We start from the raw sequence: 22,939 nt of genomic DNA on the forward strand, positions 1-22,939 counted from the left end.
GTCGGGATTTAACCCGCGACCTCCTGCACACCAGGCGAGGTAGTTAATATCTCTCCAAAATCTGAGCAGATTAGGCCGATTGTTATTCATGGTGAGTATGCGTGCGCACGTGTGGGGTTGCACGTAGCGCTGGCCGGCAGGGTTGGCTAGATGAATTTTTTGACACCTTTCACTTTTGAGCGAAAAATCTATTGTGGAACGATGCCGTTAAAGTACATTTTGCTCGAGCAGCTGCTCTCTCCTTGGGAATGAATTGGTTGTTAGCAAGCCAGCGTGATGATATACAACAGCTGCCGTAGCCCTCGCTCACTCGCTCGCTCGCTACTGCTGCTCCAATAACAGCATGCAGGTGATGTGGAGACGATGTATTTTTTTGCCTTTTATGATGCACTATGACCACACGTCTGGATCCTTCCTTGCAATTTTATTTGTGTATGTCTTTTGTTTATCTTCCCACCCGCAATGTGCTGAGTAATAATGTAATACTAGTAATAACATTTTGGTCGTTACGTGTACATTTTCTTTGGTTCTTTCGGTAAAGTCACGTAGAATGGGAATAAAATAATAAATTGATAAAATAAAATAACACAATAATATTCTCACGACGTTTCGGCCACAACACAAGCAGCCTTCATCAGGTGAAGGGACGAGACTGTCTGGTAGGACAGCGCTGTCCTGATGAAGGCCGCTTGTGTTGTGGCCGAAACGTCGTAAGAATATTATTGTGTTATTTTATTTTATCAATTTATTATTTTATTCTCATTCTACGTGACTTTACCGAAAGAACCAAAGAAGGTGTACATTTTGTCTAGTGCGGAGCCACAGACAAAAGCTGGAAGGCAGCAGCCAGGCAGTCAACCATTGCTACCAAACAATGGCTCAAGCTCTGCAGGCCTCTCTGTATTCACCCTTTCCCGTTCCAATGATGTACGTGCGTGTATGTCATTGAAGCTGAGTTTGAAGTAAAAGGCAATGCGGGGGGGGGGGAGCGTGTGGCACAGTTTGGCGCCAGCTATCGTAGAGTGCAGTGGTCGTGTCGCCACAGTTCTCTGCGGTGAGTACAGTGTCTTTAAAAACAGCGGCGCTACGCCAAATAAATGAATAATCTTATGCTAACCGCTTAGCGAGTTTCGAGATACAGCAGTAAATGGGGGACACCCACCCTGCAACTTGCAGACATCTCGGAACAGGAAAGGGGTTAGGTGTTTTCAGCCAAGGAATGAACGTTTATTCAAGTGGGAGGAAATCGGAGCAGCCAGAGAAAAACCCGCGCATGTGAGGGGGCAACACTCTATCCCCGTTCAGATGGGACATTATATGAGGCCACACTTTGCTTTACTGCCTTCTCCTGGCAAGGCAGGATATGGCTGCTCCTCGATGCTCGCGTGAACGGAGGTTGGTAACGTCCGTTCGATCCACCAACCCTCGCTGCCTACACGGTGCTCGATTACAGACTGTGCATAGCCACCACAGGTCCTGCTATAATGGTGGGGCTGGGAGAGGGCTCAGGAAGCGGATAGGTTCCTTATACGTGTATGTATGTACGTTGAACTTATTTCTCACCGTACGTAAGCCAACTGTGCTAATAAGAGGTGCGGGGGAAGGCCGACAAGCTAAACACAAAAAAGCGGTTAAAAAGAAACGGGTTTTCAATCTACGTTTAAAAGTGCATAGCTCCAGTGACTTCCTAATATCGGAAGGGAGAGCGTTCCAGATGGCCGGAGCAGCGCATCTGAAAGCGCCGCGCGATGCGGTGTCTGTCTTTGTTGGATGGCTAGCCGAAAGCCGCTGCTACGAGGATGACCGGAGTGCCTTATGAATTTACCATGCACAGAGACGAAAAACCGTGACATTGTTGGGCTACACAAGCCACCCTGTGACAGAGCTTAATAAATTGGGTTTGATTTCCAGCCACAAAATGGAATAACGACCTTTTCCTGGAAACAGGCTTTCAAAGCCGCCTCTGCTGCTTGTCAAATTGGTCTCATTTTCCCAGGGGTTCGAGAAATGTAATTGGAAGTCCCACTGGCAGGGTGTCGCCATATCGCCAGTGTCCACCACCTATCTTAACTGCTAATGTCAGCGCCGTGTCACAGCAGCAGCAGCAGTAAGCTCTTTTCAAGGCCAGAAAGGTCCATAAAAGCAAAATTAAATTTCCAGAAAATGCCAGGAAAGCCAAGCAAAAAATGGGTGTATATATATAGCTCAGTGGAAATGACTTAATCGATTATTTGGCTTTCAATTATAAAGCTCTACACTTCCCTGTCATATTGGCTTACGTATTCAGGTTAGTAAAAGTGTTTTTTGACAAGAAAAACACTGCGTATAAACTCGGAAGCGACATGGCCACAAACGATAGCTCACTGGAGTGGCTCATAACGTGGAAATGTATATTAGCCAAATACTTAAAACACATGTTTATAAATGTTAAGGAATAAACTGGAGGACCCGGAGAAAAATCCACCAGACAACAGGGAGAACATGCAAACTCCCAAATACACAGGCATCAGTCAGGATCGAATCCACGACCTCCTGTATACCCGGCGATGTAGTTAACATCTCGCCACCGTGGCACCCAGTGTAACAGGGATTATCCAAACATCCCAATGCTGAACAGATTACTTGCACGTTTTTCAACTTGGATCACACACAGCAGCAACAACATCGCCCGCAAGTACGAAAACTTGGCAAGACACTCCTGAAAAAGAGTCTTGGGATTCAGTGAGATTTTCCTGGTTAAAGCTAGCATAATAACAAGAATAATCATGTGAACGATAGTTAATCACCGCTCTACGGGTCTCTGACAGGTTGATAAGTTCACCAAGCACATGTAAGTTATTCCTTCCTTTGCTTTTGTAATAAATACGTTTAAATATTATTTTTTATAAACGTCTACGAATAGAACCAAAGAGTATGTTTACAAGCTTCGCCAACATTACTCGATTCAGTAGATGTAACAGCGTTGTTATATTGATATTCATTGTTATATTTGCACGTTCAGGATATGTTTTTTTTTTACTTTCGAGGCCACACCCTTCTTGACGAATGCGTTGCGTTGTTTATGGTCTTGTCCCCGTGCACCACTGACACTTTGTTTGGATGCAGCCGGTGCTCCGTCATCGTTGTCGTCTGACAAAATTGTCACCGGTGCAGCAAACATCTTTTAAGTGGGTTTCAAAAAACAAAACGATTGCAACTAAACCCTGCGGAAGTTGCTTCGCTCATTAATGGAAGTAAAAAAAAAATCTCACCTTAACCATCTTTTTGTGGTTTAATTCTCAGTGTCCCCTGCATTTACCACACAAATGAGCCCTAACAGAAACACAGATCCCGCTCTGGTTTTCTATAGACAACAGGGTAGTGTGTTCATGTGTACATTTGCATGAGGCTTTAAAGCAAACGCAACGTGTGTTTTCGTTGGCTTGACCACTCTCCGTGTGCGTTTGTTTGCTGTAGTGTAGCGGTCAGCGCTACGCTGCACCACGAACCCGGCGACCCGAGTTCAATTCCCGCTCACGGCCAACGCCAGTGACGATTATTTGAACCGGTCCTGGGCCTACTCTAGGTCGCCTCGGCCTCAAATGAGTACCTGGTGCGATGTGTAAACATCGCCACTTGGGAGACAAAAGCGGCCGGGCGTGGTGTTGGCAACCCACCCCCTCGTGTGCCGCGCCGGCCTTCATAGGTGTTGCTCGCTAACAGCACTTGCCCCAATAGTCTACACGGTGGAATCTTTTTCTTGCTTGGGGAATTTTTTTGTCACCTCCATTTTTGGCTCATTTACGTGTTTTATTTTCCAAACTTGAGAAAACGGAAGACACGAGCTATCCATTATCTGCTGCAGAATGGACATTAAAGATCCAGTGACATTGCCAAGCGTGAGCTGCTGTTTGGAATCAACGATGGGATGAATGTTTATTTTGTCAGTCATCAACAGCCATGATTGATCACTGCTGGATGAAGGCCCTCCCCAACAATTTCTCCTCGCCGTGAGCCGGTTTCATTTCTGCGTCTGAACGTCCTCTCGGGCTTGTTTCTCCTCCTTTGGGTTCCACGCCGTCATTAGTCTTAACCCATCTGCCATAATTGTTGTGAACTTCCTGACCCCGTGCCCCTACTGGAAAATCTGTGAAAACGAGCTTTTTAGCTCATCGGATTCCTCCAGCATAAATTAATATTCTGATTCTGATCATCTCTTCGAGCGACATGCCCTGCCCGACGGTCAATGTGACGCGTCCGGCTTGCATGTTGGCATCGACCGTGGTCTTATTCGCTACTGGATGGAGGCCTCCCCCCAAGCACCGGCCCATCTGGCTCCTGCGCACAAGCTGACTTCCTCTCTGCATCTCTGCAGTGGTCTTTCTTTCAGGCGTGTTGCCTTCTTTGACTGCAATTCATTCATTTGATTTCATTTTGGCCAGGTAAAGCCCACTGAGTTATGCAGCTCTTTCAGAAGCGACCTGGCTATCACGAATAATAGCTCGACGAAGTGGCTTATCATCACGTGGAAATGTATGGCGGCCAAATACTCCACGGGCATGTTTCTAAATGTGGAGGGAAAAACCGGATGGACCCGGAGAAAAATACACCAGACCGCAGGGAAAACTTGCAGGCTGCAAATACACAGGCGTTAGGCTCGGGATCGAACCCACGACCTTCTGCATACCAGGCGAGGGAGATAACATCTCCCCATCGCGGCGTACATTCGCCTTGCCCGTCTGCCATCGTCGATTTAGTGATGCATCCTGAACAAGTACAATAAAATGTAACAGTCAATGTGATACATCGAACCTTTTTGTGTTCTCTAATCCATGTGCTCCTCCTGGCTCTCAGTGTAATTAAAAACATACTGCTCTACATTGTGTCTGCGTAATTATCAGCATTTTAATCTTGTTTTTTTTCCATCCGCGCACGAGTGCAGTCAACACGTTGCCGTACGTGAAGTTAATAGGGGGGGGGGGATTAAACCAACACGTTTTATATTATTGTGGAGGGCAAAAGCCCTCCCGATTACCAATTTGTCACTGGTCAGTGGGGCTTTTCAACATTTAATGATGCGTTTAAAATGACATAAATTATGCAGACGTTATTAACGTGACGGCCGAAGGTGGGTTCTGTCCGGCCCGTGGTGAAGCTGAAAGAGGAGAGGGGTGGGTGCGGGGGCGAGCGGGGGGCCGTGTTTGAGCCCCCCCTCAACCTCCCCCCATCTCCCCCCACCCCCCTGGAGTTTTGCCACGGCCCCGTCCAGCCAAGCGCCGACACGAACTTGATTTTGCGCCAGGCTTTGAAAGTGGCACGTCTGGGATCCAGCTGGGAGTCATCAACAACGAAGACCCCAGTCCGGGTGAAACGAGGAGACTCGACGGCATTCCACAGCCCCAAAAGTTTTTACGGAATACAGTTTTTATTATTGTTAGATGTTAACTACCTGCAAGAGGTTGCGGGTTCGATCCCGACCCTAACGCCTGCTGTCAAATGGATTTTTCTCCAGGTCCTCTGGTTTTTCCCCCCCCACATTTAGAATCAACATCACGCATTTAGAGTATTCGGCTGATATAATTTTCCACGTGATAAGCCGCTGTGTTGAGCTATCATTTGTGGCCAGGTCGCTTCTGAAAAAAAAGCTACATAGCTCAGTGGGCCTTACCGGGTAAAATAAAATCAGTTTCTTGGTTTGTTTTTAGTTTTCTTTAGGCGTTTGGTGAGATTCTGCGTGGAAAGGTAAACTTGAACGCCGAGGATCGTGAGCCACGCTTCGGATTTTTGTTGCTGCGTGATGGTTTTGTTTTTTTACACACTTTAGGTTTCCTGTGAAGTATCGCTCCAGGCAAGAGTTGGTGATGTAAAATAATGTATTTATAGTTAAATATATGCTGCATTGCCATACTATTTCCCAAATTTATCAGCGGTATTCCTATTAAAAGGTTTTTTTTCGTCCACCGTATAACCCCGTGAGAAGGATGCTACCACGGGGTAATAGTTGGCACATTGGACTTGCTATCGAGGTGGCCAGTTTCAATCTCCCGGCGTGGCAGTTGTATTCAGTTATAACAAAGGGCCACGTTGCCAACAATGGGCCGCCAAGGTGATGAGATGTTGACCACCTCGCCTACGAAAACACACGTTGTAATTTCACCTCTACTTTGGGTGTTTATCACTCAGTGGGCCTCTTGATTCCTGGCATGTAGGTATAATGTTTGCGCGCTGTCAAGGGTGGTTTGACAGACATCGGTCATCCAACAATGTGTTTGTGCAAATTGTTCGCTCTTTGTTGGAGCTGGACTCGGGTAAATTAATTATTTAAACAGAACGGATGTAATTTGCAGTGGCGTGCCAGCCTTTGTTTAAAGCTTTGTCGTCACCAATGCAGTCGAGTGGAACAAGTGGCGCCGATTACGACGCTCGGTTCAACGCAGGAGTGTGTACCTTTTTTTTCTAAAAAATAAAAACGAATCTGCCGACCTTCATCCAACTAGCGCACACATTTGTCACTGTCAGGCGGTCTCGCGTGTGTGCTCTTCCTCACGTGCACCCATCGGGGTCCGTCTGTACACCTTCGCCTGTAATGCGTTGCGATTGCGTCACGGCATTCACGGCGCGCCCCCCCCCCCCCCCCCCCCGTACACAGCGCGGTAAATAAGTCGTCGAGAGAGAGGGGGGGGGCTCGTTGCAGGCGCAGGTCACCGCAGCGATGCATCACGGGAGTGATGGGCGTGTTCCTAACCACCTCGCTTTCCCCCCCCCCTTCTCTCCACTCCCCCTCCGCCCTCATAGCGCGCGTGTTTTTGGCCGCTCGCTCGCTCACTCACTCGTGTGTGTGTGCGTGCGTGTTTTTCTCCGCAGGCGAAGGAGCTGCCCACGTTCAAAGACAACGACTTCATCAACGAGAAGCAGAGGATCGTGATCGGAGAGGAGAACAAGAAACTCTTCCTCGAAAAGCTGAAGAGGGACGTGGAGGTAAACCCACATCGTCGCCACCCACACCGTCGCCACCCACATCGTCGCCACCCACATCGTCGCCTCCCACATCGTCGCCACCCACATCGTCGCCACCCACATCGTCGCCACCCACATCGTCGCCTCCCACACCGTCGCCACCCACATCGTCGCCACCCACATCGTCGCCTCCCACATCGTCGCCACCCACATCGTCGCCACCCACATCGTCGCCACCCACATCGTCGCCACCCACATCGTCGCCACCCACATCGTCGCCACCCACATCGTCGCCACCCACATCGTCGCCACCCACATCGTCGCCACCCACATCGTCGCCACCCACATCGTCGCCACCCACATCGTCGCCACCCACATCGTCGCCACCCACACCGTCGCCACCCACATCGTCGCCACCCACATCGTCGCCACCCACATCGTCGCCACCCACATCGTCGCCACCCACACCGTCGCCACCGTCGCTGTGGCCGCTGTCGTCCCGAGATCCATCGCCTCAATGGCGGAGGGGTTGGCGCTCTCTCGTTAAGAAGAGATATTAAAGGAAAGCAGCACTCACGTGTTCGGCAGACAGAGGCTGACTCAGAGAGCCACGCACCCCCCCACCCCCCCCCGCGAATTTCAAATAGCTCTACAAAATTTAAAACCGTCGTCATTTAAACCCCTCCGATATTGCTGTACTTGAAAAAAAATTAATCCCAGAGGCCCAGTGCACTGAGCCGACGCCTGACCCTCGTGTTTAAAGCCATAAGGCTCGTGATCGTGAATGGGATATCCTGCCCGCTGTGCCTGACAGAGCGTCCGTGTTCACCCATGCCAAATAGCCCCAACGAACACGCAGCGTCGTGCCACATCCGACCTATGCAGCACAGCACCTTTTTTGTCTTGCACGCGCCCGAGTTTATTTCATTGCTTCCTACACTTTCTGTAGCATTGGTGACCGATCGATAAAGCATTTATGTCCCCTCCCCCCCCCTACCACAAAGACAAAGATCCCCCGTGTAGCATTAACAGACTTTCGGGGCAAGTGCTGTTAGCGAGCACCTATGAAGGCCGCCACGGAACACGAGGGCACGGGTGGCCAGCACCATGCCCGGCCGCCACGGTCTCCCGAGTGGCGATGTTTACGCATCATCGCCGGGTTCGTGGCGCAGCGCGCTGACCGCTACGCCACTGCTGCAACTCAAGGAACAACGCGCGTCGCTACGTGGCGCGAACTACACATGCTCGCGGATAAAACAAACAACACTCCTCCTCGAATTAACCTGCCAAGCCGCATAGAGACTGTGAGCGTATACATCTCCCGTTATCCGGGAATCTAACCCCCCGGGTCACCAGGTTCATAACGCGGCGCGCTGACCGCTACACTACCCTGCCGCTCCCCTCCACCCCCCCCACACACACTCATGCGCAGCACCAGGCACGGGCCTCGCAGCAATGCGCAGCTCGGGGGACAAAAAACACCTTGAAGTAATAACCCGGCAGTGACCGACAATCGGTGCGCCGCGTGGCTCGGTGGGGAGGGGAAAATCTTCGCCGTCTCTGGCGCTCGAGGTGACGTCCAATGCCCAATTTTAGAAAATACAAGACGGGGAACACACGGTCTTTATGTATAATGATGATGATGATACTTGAATTGTTTGTCCAGGAAAGCTGTATCGAGACCCAGGACTCACTTTCCAATCTGTTATTGTTTTGACATCCAGTCATTCACAAAGGTAGGGTCAGTCTGTATCCCTGCAACAGCCGTTAGTGTTTTTTTTTGCAGTGACTGGGAAGGGAATTGTGAAAATTAATAACGCTCTCACTGCAACCGCGTCAGCCCAGGGTCCACCGTTGTGTAAGAGATGATGACTCGCCAGACGCTGGCCTGGTTTTCAATGGCTCAGATTAATTAATCGCTCGAAATGCAACGCGATGCTGTGATGACCAGGCTTGCTGCAGCCACAGGTTTTTAACATTTCCTTTTCTCCTCCGCTGCACCCTCAGCATTGGTGATATCAATCTGGGGGTGCAAAAAAAATACATATTAATCCCACCGTTTATAATCGGGCATACGTGGTATGTATATATAAAATATTGCTTTCATCATTTCAACGATGCACAGCCTACCTGGCGCTGACCGCAGATTACGTAACGCGCTTGTGGGGAAAATGGCTCGTTTAAACGTCGAGTCCTGCTGCCGCTGGAACCACTCTCACACGCCGTGGCTTTGTTCAGGGGATACGTAGTACAGGATGCTTGTTATATCACTGTATGCCGTATTATTCTCTAGTTTGTTGACTGCGGAGACTCACCTTGAATCTGTTGGCAGCTTAAGATATGAGATATTGCAGCCATGCTTTTATGTACAGAACCAATTTTGTATATTTACCCACCCTGTAAGTTAAGTTGAAACTGTAAGCTATTTTTATTTTACCATGGAAGACCCACTGAACTGCATAGCTCTTTTTCAGAAGCGAGCTGACAGAGGCTATATAGTTCAGTGATTCCCGACCCGGGCACCTTTCTGCGTGGACTGTGTACGTTCTCCCCACTTTTGTGCGTGGGCTTCTTACGGATTATCTTGTTTCCTCCCATAGCTAAGCAGAAAACATACAGTGTGACTGCCATTGGCCAAAGCATCCCAATGCTCAAAGAATCACCCGCTAATTGCTCAATTTGGGATTACACGCAGCAGGAGCAGCAGCAGCAACATCGCCACCGACAGATAAAAACGTCTTAAGACTCTGTGAGGCTTTTGCCGCGTAAAAAGTGTGATAAGAACAATAATATAATGATAACTGGCTAACTTAGTGCACACACACATTTCGGGACACTTGTCCTATTAAAGATGCAAGCCATGTCAGGTTGCAGCTGCATTATCGTTAAGGCTCAGACCCCCTGGGCCGAAGCACCCACGCGTGAATTATCATTTTCTCCGATGCAAGGGTGCAGCTCGTAATCTACGCGATGTGAATATCAAGGCTGGCTGCTCGGCCGTTCAGACGGATTATGCAGAGCCCTTGTTTCACACGTGTGTGCCTTTTCGTTCTCCTCCTTTCACTTTATTATACCGTCTTGATGGGTATATTCCAATGGGTATTTAGCTTTTGAGGATACTCAAAACGTGATCGTCAACGGTGGCATGTAAGCGTCCATGTGCGGCTAATTCAAATGAAGTTTTTATTTTATAATTTCAGTTTTTCTGATATTTCTTCAGTTTTAAGAGAGCAAGCATGCACGACCACTCAAATCACATTATTTAATATAGTGCCCTTCACAATACAATTGTCACATAGCACTTGACAGATGGGCACATTAAAACGTATATAACATTACATCAATACTAATTTAAATGAGTCAACGTAATAAAAGGTATACAGATTGGTTCAACAAAAAAAAAACCCATTATAAACCCACTCCCCAAGCGTGTAAGCAGACCCCATAAACCGACCATCAAATAGTAGTGTCAAGCTGGCAGACAGATTAAGTCACAGGGATTTGTTTCAGACTAAAGAGATGGGTATGCAGCAACCGTTTAAATGTACACAGCTCGTACGTACTAGCAGAATGCTCATTTCCCGCTCTATGTCATTCCACTGCTGGATGACGGCCTTCTCTACTCGGTTGGTCCTGGGGGTAGTTTGATCATAACTTCACCAGACCGGCCCCCACTTCACTCGCCACCGATGCTTGCCGTGGCGTCGCTGATTTCGTGGTGCTGTGCGCGAATTACTGCGACACAGCTATACCCGTAGCAAATGCAAATCGAACAAAAACCTCGCCGCCTTTCTCATTAACTCTCCATTACACTCTGAAGCTAAATTATAATTTAATGCTAAATTATAATATCAATAACGATTTAGCCAATGCTATTGCAAACGACGAAGGCGGTGGCGATGTTTTTGGCTTGAGTTTTGCACGCCGCTGCCAACCAGGGCAGGAAACCACGGGGGGCCCTGCCTTGGGACCTCCACCACCAGAAGGCCCTTTGCACCAGCCCAAAGGTCACTCTCCCTCATGGCATTTTCCTGCTTACGGGCTCCCATACAACAGCTAAACCAAACTATAAACACATTTTTTTTGGTTTAACACGTAGGCTTCCGCGACCAATATTATTCATGATACTCTCCAACACACGGGTGTGTTGGATTTACTCTCCAACACCCCCGGTGGGCTGAACTAGAAAACGAATTGGCGTTTTGTTTACATGATGAATCCCTTACTAATTGTCTGTGTCAGGTGGTGGAGGTTACGACACATTTATACTTACGCAATTTAACCCAAAAACCTTTATTATTATTTTTTTTTCACCATGTAAGGCCCACAAAATAGTGGATACTTATTGTCATGACCTCAGAGGGATGTTGGGCAAAGCCAACTCCCAATCAGGTGTTTGAATCTTCCGATTGCGAGCCGCTTGCTCCAATTTGCCCCCCCCCCCCTTGTATAATTCGTGAGCAATATTGATTTAATGGAATCAGCTCATGTAAACTAGGTAATAGACCACTGGTAAAATGTAATATGATGGTATTGGTATTCGACCTTGAAGACCTTAACATTGTTTGGGATGTTTGTATAAGGATTTGGCACTATACCTTTGGCATACATGTATATTTAATCATCTGTATAGTCTGGAGCATTTCATGCAATCTATTTACTTTGGCTTCTGCACTCAATAAGGGTCCTTATTATATCAATGTATGCAGTCCTCACATTTGTTGACTGTGGACTCACCTTGAATGTGTTGGCGGTTTTGTATATTAACCCACGCTGTTAGTTAAGTTTAATCTATTTTTGTTTTACCAGGTAAGGCCCACTGAGCTATTTAGCTCATTTTCAGAAGTGACTTACCTACTCTTCATCCCCTACGGGACATGAGGCTACTTTCAGAAGCAACCTGTCTGCAAATGGGTAGCTTATCATCTGGAAAAATATAGCAGCTAAATAGTAAAAAAAAAAATGCGCGTTGATTCTAAATGTGGACGGAAGAACCGGAGGACCCCGGAGAAAATCCACGTGACCGTCTAGAGAGAGACATGTAAACTCCAAATATACAGTTGTCAGGGTCGGAGTCAAACCCACGACCTCCTGTATACCAGGCGAGCTGTTTAGAACGCAGCGTGGTTACGATCCCTGGCGGCACGTTCGATTCTCGGCCGCGCGTGAGCATTGATCTTTGCCCCGTGCCGGCGGTAGACAGAAGCAGCGGACCGTGGCAGCAATTGTGCACGCTCAGTGGGCACTCGCCCACGCGGGTTAGACTTTCCGCGAGCGGGGTCCTTTTGACGTGAGGCCCATTGCAATGCGTCGTAAAGATAGGGATGGAGAAGCGATTGCGGAGGTCAACGTGGGCGTTTGTGGGAGCGTGCGTGCGTGTGTGCGATGCGAGCCGTGGTCCAAACACGGTGGTCCCCCCCAACCTTTGTGAACCCATCCACCCACTTCCAGATGCATTTTCACCGACCACCGTGCAATAAAAAAAGTGATGGTCTGTGGAATATATTATCGTAAGGGTTAAACAGTTCTCTTGGACCACTTCCCATGGCCTTGCAAACCGCCGGTGGTCCCCGTGCGGTCACTATGCTATCGACGGTCACCGTGCGGTCACTGTGCGGTCCCCGTAGTGCGGGCGTTCTCCGTGACGCCGGCGCTCCCCATGCGGTCTCCGTGACGCCGGTGGTCCCGTGCGGTCCCCGCCCAGTCCCCGTGCGGTCCCCGTGATGCCAGCGATATGCAGATTCTCAGTTGGGAAGCACCGGTGTTGTGGTAGCGGTCAGTGTGGTGCAGAGAGAACATCTACTTAGAGGTGTGTTGAGTCTAGAAGGGGTGCCTGGTGCACGGTGTAAATGCAGCATGAGGCAGCCGGGGGCGGTGCTGGCCACTCCCGGCACCTCTCTTGCCGCTTCACTACGCGCTCGCTCGCTCGCTGCTGCCTTCGACAGTCTGTTCATCTTCGCCTGGATGAGTTTGTGCGCGTGTCGTCTGTGTGCACGTGCATGCTAGCGTATTGTGTGTAGCATAGTACGTGAAAAAAAGTGGGGTTTTTTTTGTGTGTGCGGTACCGGTGTTGAGCCCACCCACGAGTGTAACGGAGTGATGTATTGCCCACATTTTGGCGCGAGCAGATGCGCCGCACAAGGATATGATGCTCTGTGCAAAGAGAAAGATTGCCACTGCGCACTCTGCTGCTGCCCCCCCCCCTCTCCCCTCCGCGTGAGTTGTGTAGAATTAATGTAACGTGGCACAAACAGTCCACGCATAACGCCTGCTTCGAATGATCGCATCTGTACAAATATTTATTCGTGGAAGAATACTAGAGCAGACGAGGTGAGCAATCGCCTAAAAAAAACGCCCCGTCAAGTCCTTCCCCCAGGCCTCCAAATGGCCCGGTTGGCTGTGAAAGTTCAACATATGTACGTACGTACACACCTCTTCAGCCGTGCAATATTGCATCAGTGAGAAACGTTTTTCCCCCGCTAAACTAAAACCAAATTAAAGGTTTTTTTTTTATTTTACCAGGTAAAGCCCACTGAGCTGTATCGCTCTTTTTCAGAAGCGACCTGGCCACAAATTATTTTCCGTAACCGAATAATACAATGAAAGTTAATTGACCGTCTCTAAGTAAATGAGACTCCAAATTAATAATGTTTTTTTTTGCCGCCTCCGGTTTAAGGTTGTCCAGAAAATGGGAGGGCAACAATGAGATTGACATGAGGAGGCTGTTAAAAATTACTTGATTGTAGGCCACTCCAGGCCTCTGAGTGCACGTCTCGTGTTCAGAATCAAGTGTCACGTGACTACCCAGAACCCTCACTTCTCTCTCTCCGTGTTGTGACCTCTAATTTTTTCGTGTAGTTATTTTCCCGTACGGTTTTTTACAGGGTTCCATGCATTCCTGTCTGCCGGCATTTCCATCCCATTCCGCGTCTCTCCTTGCCTTCGACGTGGCTGCGCATGCTATCAGATTTCTCGTCCAACGTTCGCACAATCTCTGCGATATCCACCGCAACGGTGTCAACTACCTCTCCCGGTATACAGGAGGTCCTGGGTTCGATCCCGACCCTGACGCCTGCTCTATATTTTGAGATTGCGTGTCTCTCTCTCTCTCCATGTGGTCACGTGGATTTTTCTCCGGGCCCTCCGGTTTTTCCCCTCAACATTAAGAATCAACATCACGCATTTATGGTATCTGACTGCTATGATTTTCCACGTGATGAGCCACTTCGTTGAGCAATCGTTTGTGGCCCGGTCGTTTCTGGAAAATAGCTGTCGAGCTCTGTGGTGCCTTACCTGGCAAATAAAAAAAATAGTTTCGTTTTATTTTAGTTGTTTCATCGTTTTTCAGTTGTTGCATCCTCTTCGGCATTGCGCTTCTCAAATTGAAGACGTCACAAATGAAATCGAATCGATTCTTGCGGACAAATCTCCACGTGGCGCAGAGGTCGCCTGTCTCTCGGCACGTTTAATATAGGGGGTTATCACGAGTTGGGTGAGACGCAAGTCACATTTCAACATCATCAAAATCAGAAACAGAATATGTATTCATGAGCTATACAGCTCTTTTTTCACAGATGTTCAGTAGGGGCCAGTCAGAACGATACAACAAACAATACAAAAACGCGATAGGAGTGCAAAGAATATAAATCACGAAAAAAATCTTGACAAAGTCCCATCGGTGAGCTCCTCCAGCAGACAAGGCTTGCATTGGCTGGGTCATGTAGCCCGCATGCCCAGCCACCGCATGCCTAAACAGCTTTTGTTCGGCTGGATCGAGGGGCCTAAATCGGCACGGCATGGGCTACAGAAAAGATGGAGTGATGTGTAACAAAAGGATATCGAGATGAGTAGACCTGCCGATGACTGGTAATAGCGATGTCAAGAGCGGCCTCTTTGGAGGAGGCTCGTGAAGGATGCTACTGGGGAGTTTGAGGCAGTCGCCCTCCTGCAACAGCGGAGGGCAGAAGAGCGATGCTCACAACAACGAGCAGAGCGCCGGGCGGTTAAAACACAGCAAGTTGGCACAGGTGGTGCATCAGCCAGTCATCTCATTCAAAGTCACCCTATGGCACCTGGGTCTGTCCCGTGACCTCCTGCCAGCGGGCACTTAGCCTGACCACCACCGTTAAGTGAATCGGTGAGTGCTGGCTCACCAACGTGTCAAATCGCTGGAGTAGTAACATCAACAATAATAAAAGCAACAATTATAAGAACAACACGGCAAAGCGCCCAGTGCTTAACTAATTTAGTGCGCGGTGAGCAATTGTGCAAATTATTGAATTGCAAAAGTGCACATTTGCCAAAATTGGACGGCCCTCTCGTGAATTATATCAAACATCGTTAACTAATTAACTTTTATATTTGCGAACCAAAAAGTCTCGCTTGTTATGCTTGCCGTATCATAGTCGTGCACACGTTCAAAGTGGTAGGTTTTTTGGTAATCATAATATTGCGTTTTTTTGTTTTCGCTAAGGTCGAGTGTTTCGAATGGTGAAACTAAGACGTGTGTAATTATCTGCTAATTCACGCGCACATACACACATTCAAGTGAAGGAAGATCATCGGCATTGTTCGCAGCGGCCACATGATCAATCCACTGCTGGATGAAGGCCTCCCCAAGCAGCCGCCACCTCCGATGAGCACGGTTGGCTGCATACGGTGGCGACAAAAGTTCTCATACGTACATACATATAACACTCGGGCAGCCCTGTTTAATTAAAAGTTTGAAGTCGCGTGCGGGATTGAGATGAAGTTATTTCGAGGAGCAGTCAAGGAGAAGCGCTTTCATTTGGAACATGCTGTGCTCCTATTACTCATATAAAATATTCATGCCTAAATTCTCACTGCTGTGTTTTTTCCAGTAAAGGCAAAATAAATAAAAATATAATCCAGCTCGTGTCCAAGAGGGAGCAATGTAAAGAGCTCCATTGCCTCCCCTTGGTGCCAACGTCCCAGTGGACACTCCCACAGCGAAATGTTAACTACCTTGCTTGTTACACATGAGGTCGTGGGTTTGATCCCCGACTCCCTGACACCTGCTGTGTATTGGGAGTTTGCGTGTCTCTTTCTCTCCCTGAGGTCACTTGGATATTTCTCCAGACCCTCCGGGTTTTTCCCCTCCACATTTAGAATCGAAGTGCATTCAGAGTATTTGGCTGCTGCTATAAATGTCCACGCGATAAGCCACTTTGTCGAGCGATCGTTTGTGATAGCCAAAGAGCTACATAGCTCAGTGGGCCTTACCCAGGAAAATAAAAAATAGTTTATAGTTTGAGCATCGCTCTGCTGCCAAGAACGGTTATCGCCCGAAACATGACCTGTAACCCAGCACTGTGGAGGCAGCGAGGGGTTGGTGGATCACGCAGACGATTGGAACTCTCTTCCCTCCCGCGGGCATTGATGTCGCCCGCCGCCTCTTGGCTTGCCTGGGTGTGTGTGGCAGCACAGCGAGTGGATTCATTTCCATCTGGATTGCTTCTGTACGGGAATCGAGTGTTTCCCCTCCTTGCACACATGGGATTTTTTTCCTCTCAAAATCGCGTTGTAATTAATAATGTAGGGTAAAGCAAAGTCCGCGATAACACGAGAGATGCGTACGCAGGCTGAACAAAGACCGAGGCGCGTGGGTAGCATCTAGAAGCATCCAGCAGCATCCCCAATGCCTCGTGCGATGCTACGCCGAGGCGGCCGTGCAACCGCTTATTCGCGCGACGTAGTTCCGTTCGCTCAATTGCGTTATATCCAATTCCTATCCGTGTTATAAAAAAAGATCTTCCCTAATGTTATTTCCAATTGGCGTTGTGAAAACACGCAGCGTTATAGGAGAACGGACGTTACTAATGATTGGAGTTGGCCAAATATCACAACGTAGGATCACAGGGCTTGGGCAGTTGTTGGTGCCGGTTCTGGCTGTGCCTCTGAATCTAAATCATTCTCTCTCTCTCTCTTGTGACGGTGAACGAGAAGATGTCTGAGCTACAAATCCTAAATTGTAATAACGCATTGTTATATATTTTTTATTCCACTTTAGGGAAGCGCTGTTGATGAATGCGTTGAGCCTGCTTTGCTTTTTACATTTTATTTATTTAATTGAGCGTGCGCTTCCGCTGGCAACGCAGCATCGCCCGTGGTTTCGGTTTGAAATCGAAGGCCGTTCGCGTGCCGCTCCGGGCCGCCAACCACAGCACTGGAATGTAATTACGGAAGGGAGCTTCAGTGCTCTGGGGTCAGCTGTGTGACACGAGGCGTCTCTCGTCAAGAGCTTCCTTAATTTACACTGCTGCAGGCCGGAAACTCAGAGGAATTTCCCTTCGTGTTGTTTTTGTACGTCCGACCCCTGATGCTTTGGCAATGAACGATGAACCCTGGCGAGTCTTAATTCTTACTTTTTGTTGTTGTTTTCTACGCGTGCATATTGAGCTTGTTTCAAACCGTACGCAGCCAACCACGCCAAGTGGAGACACGGGGGAAGGACTACAAACTAGACACAAAAAGCAGCGACGACTCCCGATGGCCCGGCGCAAAGCTTGGAGGTCGTCGTTGTCTCTCCAGGGACGTGGCTCTGATATCCGTGGCTCTGATATCCGTGGCTCTGATATCCGTGGCTCTAATCGCAGCGACTCACCGCCACGTGGCCTACCAGCGGGGGACAACTGACAGGCCAGAGACATGGAAGTGAAACACGATGCTAATAGAACAATTATTATTCACAGCTGAGTGTGGTGGTGCATAGCTGAGTGTGGTGGTGTATAGCTGGGTGCGATGGTACATCGCTGAGTGTGGTGGTGCATAGCTGAGTGTGGTGGTGCATAGCTTGGTGAGGTGGTGCATGGCTGGGTGAGGTGATGCACAGCTGGGTGAGGTGATTCATAGCTGAGTGGGGTGATGCACAGCTGGGCGAGGTGATGGATAGCTGGGTGAGGTGGTGCATCCAGTAGCTGTGACGCGGATCTTTGTGGGAATAGACGAGTGGATCATGATCATGTTTAAACTCCTAAACCTGCAGGGCTGGCGGTGGTGGCTTGGAGAAAAGAATACAGCAAATGGTCTCATGAATCCGTCTGTGCAGACCTTTTGTTATACCCTCATGAGCGGAGGCTTTCTCCAACTACTCCCCTCTTCTCTGACATGCAAAGCATTTCTTCAAAAAAAAGGCAAGAAAAACGTTTGGCGATTCTGCGTTGGTCAGCGGTGCACAAAGTACAAAGAGCAACAACAACAACAAAAAAAACCCAACACATTCGTCGTTTACGGGGGCCCTGGAGCAGAGAGAGAGAGAGAGATCTCTTTGCTGTGAATAAGGAGCCATTGCCACAAAATGTCACCTATTGTATGTTGTCCTCTATAGGGCAGTGCTATTGACGACCGTGTTGAATGCTTCAAAATCAAGGTCAAAAATTCGAACGCATAAAAGGCACCCCCGGTGGCTCAGTGAGACTCCCCTGTATAATTCTACGACATTATTATTCCTACCGTCGTTATCATTATTATTCCGCACGGTTTGACATGCAAATGATGGCTTTCATAAAGACTTAAAAGCGGTGGTTCTGCTGCTGCTGGTGTGGTCTGGGCCCACATCCCAGCTGGGCACCACTTAACACGCGCGGGCACGGCTAACCACGGAGCTGTACATATGTACATATGTTGAAATTACTGTAGGTAGCCAACCGTGCTAACTGGAGGTGCGGGGGAAGGACAACAAACTAAATACAAAAAAGCAGTTCTAAAGAAATTCGTTTTCAGCACAGATGATTTAAAATTGGACAGCTCCAGAGGCTTCCTAATATCACAAGGAAGAGCGTTCCAGACGGCCGCAGAAGCGCATCTGAAAGCGCGCGATGCGGCGACCGTCTTTGTTCGATCGCCAGCCAAAAAGCTCCTGCTGCTGCTGCTGCTGCTGCGAGGATGATCTGAGTTGGCGTGGCTGTGGTGTTTATGCTCCTTTGAGGAGCTCGTCTTGCGATGGCTCTCCCCCGCCACTAGCGTGTCACTTGGCGTCGCCCGGCCTCCCCGAACGATTGTTCGCGGTCTGGAGGCAGCACCTCGTTTGTGTCTCGAGATGCTACGGGATGAAATTGCATTGTGCTGCCGCCCTCTTGCTTGCTCGGATGGAAAGCATAGCAGCGAGGGGAGCAAAGGTCGTGGGTTCGATCCTGACCCATGACGCCTGCTGTATATTTGGAGTTTGCGGTGTCTCTCTCCCCGTGGGCGCGTCGACTTTTCTCCGGGTCCTCTGTTTTTTCCCTCCACCTCTTTAATCAACATCACGCGCTGAGAGTATTTGGCTGCTGCTATAAATGTCCACGCGATGATAAGCCACTTCGCTGAGGTATCATTTGTGATAGCCAGGTCGCATTTCAGCTCAGTGGGCGTTACCAGTTTCGTTTTTTTTTGTTTCGTTAACAAAACGAATCCCATTGTTGTGTCTCAGTGGGTGGTTTCCCAGCCAGGCGATTGTGGGAAGGGTAATTGAATCGGAGCTAGCGCAAGAGCCAGCCGTGACGGGACCACGTAGCCTCCCCCCCCCCATTTCACTCGACACACTCGCCTCTCGCGCTCACGCGATTGGCCGACGCGTGCAGGCGAAACACAGTTTACTTACTGATGTGAGATCTGGGCCAGCAGCTATGGGGGGCCGGCCCTTGGTGGCGGTGGGGGCACTTAGTGAGAGAGGGGGAGTGGGGCAGCTTGTGCGTGTGGGCAGCGGAACCCGACGACCCGAGTTCGATTCCTGCCGACGGCCACCCAACACCGGTGACGCTGAACTCAGCCGGTTCTGAACCTCCTCGAGGTCTACTCGGCCTCAAATGAGTACCTGGTGCGGTGCGTAGTAAGCAGCGCCACTGGGGAGACAAAGGCGGCCAAGTGTGGTGTCGGCCACACACCCCCTCTCGTGTGCCGTGCCGACCTTCATCGATGCTGCTACTCGCTAACAGCCCTTGGCCCAACAGCCTGTCAAGGCTATATGGGGGCGGGGGATCTTTGCCTTTTCGGGGAGCAGAACCCGACGACCCGAGTTCGATTCCCGCTGACGGCCAACACCCAACCCCAGTGACGATTATCTGAACCAGTCCTGGGCCTCCACAAGGCCTACTCAGCCTCAAATGAGTACTTGGTGTGGTGGGTAAACATCGGCGGCCACCCACACCCTCGTGCACCGTGCCGGCCTTCGTAGGTGCTCGCCAACAGCACTTGCCCCTACAGTCTGTTAAAGGCTATGGGGGGGTAGGGGGGGGAGTGTCTTTGTGTTTGGTTTCCTCTGGGGGGGGACTACGCGATCACGAGCGCCGAGCAGCTGAAACGTGGCGCGGCGCAACAACAGCTGACGTCTGATTCGGTGGAGCGGTAGGGGGTGGCGGCGGGGGGGCGGTGGAGATCCAGAATTGAGAAGAGGAGCGTCGAGGAGGGAGAGGAGGAGAAGGGGACGGAGGGGGAGGGCGCAGGGTTTTTATGCTCGCACTTGAAGCTTGGCCTTTTGGCTGGATGGAGCTCGAGTGAAGTGGCGAATCTTTGACACGTGCAGCCTTTTTGTATCAGTCCCCTAATCTTATGTTATAAAACCATTAAAGGACACTTTCTTATTTTGCCTGGTGAGGCCCACTGAGCTCTATACAGCTCTATTTCAGAAGCGACCTGGCCACAAGCGGTAACTTGTCAAGAGCCTTTCGAGCGACCTCTAGTCCATATGTTATGGGGCAGCACCCGCGTCGATTGAGCGCGTGCGGTCTTCCCATTCGGCGTTCCCTGCCGCTGCTGATGATGTCGCCGAACCACGACGGAAACGGCGATTCATCCGCTGTCTCCGATGAGCACGGTTGGCTACTTACGACGCAAAAAAAGTTCAACGTACATTGCACACACGAAGTGCTTGCCACAAATGAACCACGGTACCTCGCTGATCTCGTCAAGGAGCATAAACCATCACGTGAACTCCGCTCATCCTCGCGGCAACGGCCCACCGCATCGCACGCTTTCAGATACTCTTCTGCGGCCGTCTGGAACCCTCTTCTTTCCGATTATTTGGAAGCCACTGGAGCTATATGCACTTTTAAATCTAGATTGAAAACTCATTTCAATATCACTTATTTTTGTTTTTAAATTTTGATTTAAAGCTTTCGTGACTGCAGCAATTCATATTCTTAGCTCTTTCGGTAAAGTCACGTTGAAGGGAAACAATAAAATAATAAAATATATATAAAACAATAAAATTCTCACGACGTTTCGACCATAACACAAACAGTCATGTTTGTGTTATGATGACCGTTTGTGTTATGGTCGAAACGTCGTGAGAATTTTATTGTTTTATATATATTTTATTATTTTATTGTTTCCCTTCAACGTGACTTTACCGAAAGAGCTAAGAATATATAATACTTATTTTTGTATTCTTAGTTTTTTCGGTAAAGTCACGTTGAAGAGGAGAAACAACAAAATAACAAAATATATATAAAACAATAAAAAATTCTCACGACGTTTCGACCATAACTCAAACGGTCATCATCAGGTGTGTTGGTTTGCATACATTTATTTTTAAACGGCACATTTATTTATTCATAAAAAACGTTGGCGTCACGCGCAGCGATTTGGCAGTTTGCCCAGGACTAGTCCATCTTTTTTTTGAAAAGAGGAGGGGGGAGACGAAATTTTTTATAATGTATGCTGTCTGAAAGCCACTGTAAGCGTGAACAATCAATTAATTGATTGAACAATCAATTAATTGATTGCCTTTCTGCCGCAGCTCCAATGAGCAGGGTTAACTGTGTTCGGTACGAAAGAAGTTCAACACACGTACATGCATACGTCTCTCTGGACGGCCGGGGAGCATTCGGTTCATAGGCAGATGGATGCTGCCGGCTGTGATGCGTGTGGCCTGTAACACAAAAAACTTGCTCCGTGGCTGTTTGCCCCGAGGTCACCCCGAGGTCACCCCAAGGTCGCCATCTCCTGGCTTGCCACGGTATGATGGCCGTGTACCTGCAGGATTAATTCCCATTTATATTCCATCTTCACGGGGATCGGCCGTTGACCTCCACCGCCCCCACCCACCCACTCACATGTGTGGGTCTCGGTACACCCTGCTAAGATCCTGGCGGTCCACACTCTCATTTAGCTGGCCGCGCCAAAAAAACACGAGTTGTTCATCGATTCGCTCAACCTGGCCTGAACCGCCAACTCAGGCTCACTCAGCCCAAACGTCCATGTGCAATGTGGACAACGTTGCGCGCGGAGGCAAGGGCAGCAGAGCAAAGGTACGGACCCACCACCGCCTCCCCCCAACCCTCTATCCCCCCCCCCCGCTAGCCGCACGGCGCCCCACCAGCACAGCCCGGCCACATGTGGGATCTCTCTCTGTCTTTTGTTTTTAAACATGGATGGCAGATGTACGGGCTCACGGACTGTGTGCGGCTTCTTGGCAGGTTATTTTGAGTGAGTGTGCGTTTGTTTTGTCAGCGGGCTGCTGGACGCGAGCGTGCGTAGTTGGCGCTACGTAGCTACGCGCATCGTTCCTTGGGTTGGAGCGGTGGCGCAGCGGTTAGTTAGCGCGCTGCGCCACAAACCCGGCGATCAGAGTTCGATTCTCGGCTCAGGGCCAGCGTCGGTTACGAATATCTGAACTCTGTCCTGGGCCTTCCCTAGGTCGTCTTAGCCTCAAATGAGTACCTGGTGCGATGTGTCAACATCGCCACCCGGGAGACAAAGGCGGTCAGACATGGTGCCAGCCTTCATAGGTGCTCCCTAACAGCACTTGCCCCAACAGTCTGTGAAGGCTTAGGCTGTACGAGGGATCTTTGTCTTTGTGGGGAGCAGAACTGAACAACCGAGCTCAATTCTCGCTTACGGCCAAAACCGGCGACGATTATCTGAACCTGTCGTTGGTCTCCTCTAGGTTGACTCTGCCTCAAATGAGTACCTGGTATGGCGTGTAAACCGTTCCGGCCTTCATAGGTGCTCGCTAACAGCACTTGCCCCAACAGTCTGTCAACGCTATACGGGGGAGGGATCC

At 49.4% G+C, this 22,939-nt stretch overlaps 1 protein-coding gene across 6 annotated transcripts in view; it reads left to right on the top strand.

Moving 5' to 3' along the window:
- Positions 1-22,939, top strand: part of LOC116943875 (phosphatidylinositol 5-phosphate 4-kinase type-2 alpha) — a 231,125-nt gene that overhangs the window by 195,803 nt on the left and 12,383 nt on the right. For all 6 annotated transcript variants that reach the window (XM_032957157.2, XM_032957159.2, XM_032957161.2 and 3 more), the window contains one exon: positions 6,844-6,957. In XM_032957157.2, the coding sequence (XP_032813048.1) occupies positions 6,844-6,957 (114 nt within the window). The remainder of the gene's footprint in view (positions 1-6,843; positions 6,958-22,939) is intronic.

Source organism: Petromyzon marinus, chromosome 19, assembly GCF_048934315.1.
Source record: "Petromyzon marinus isolate PM22_M1 ecotype Great Lakes invasive population chromosome 19, UKy_Petmar_22M1.pri1.0, whole genome shotgun sequence".
Taxonomy (NCBI): domain Eukaryota; kingdom Metazoa; phylum Chordata; class Hyperoartia; order Petromyzontiformes; family Petromyzontidae; genus Petromyzon; species Petromyzon marinus.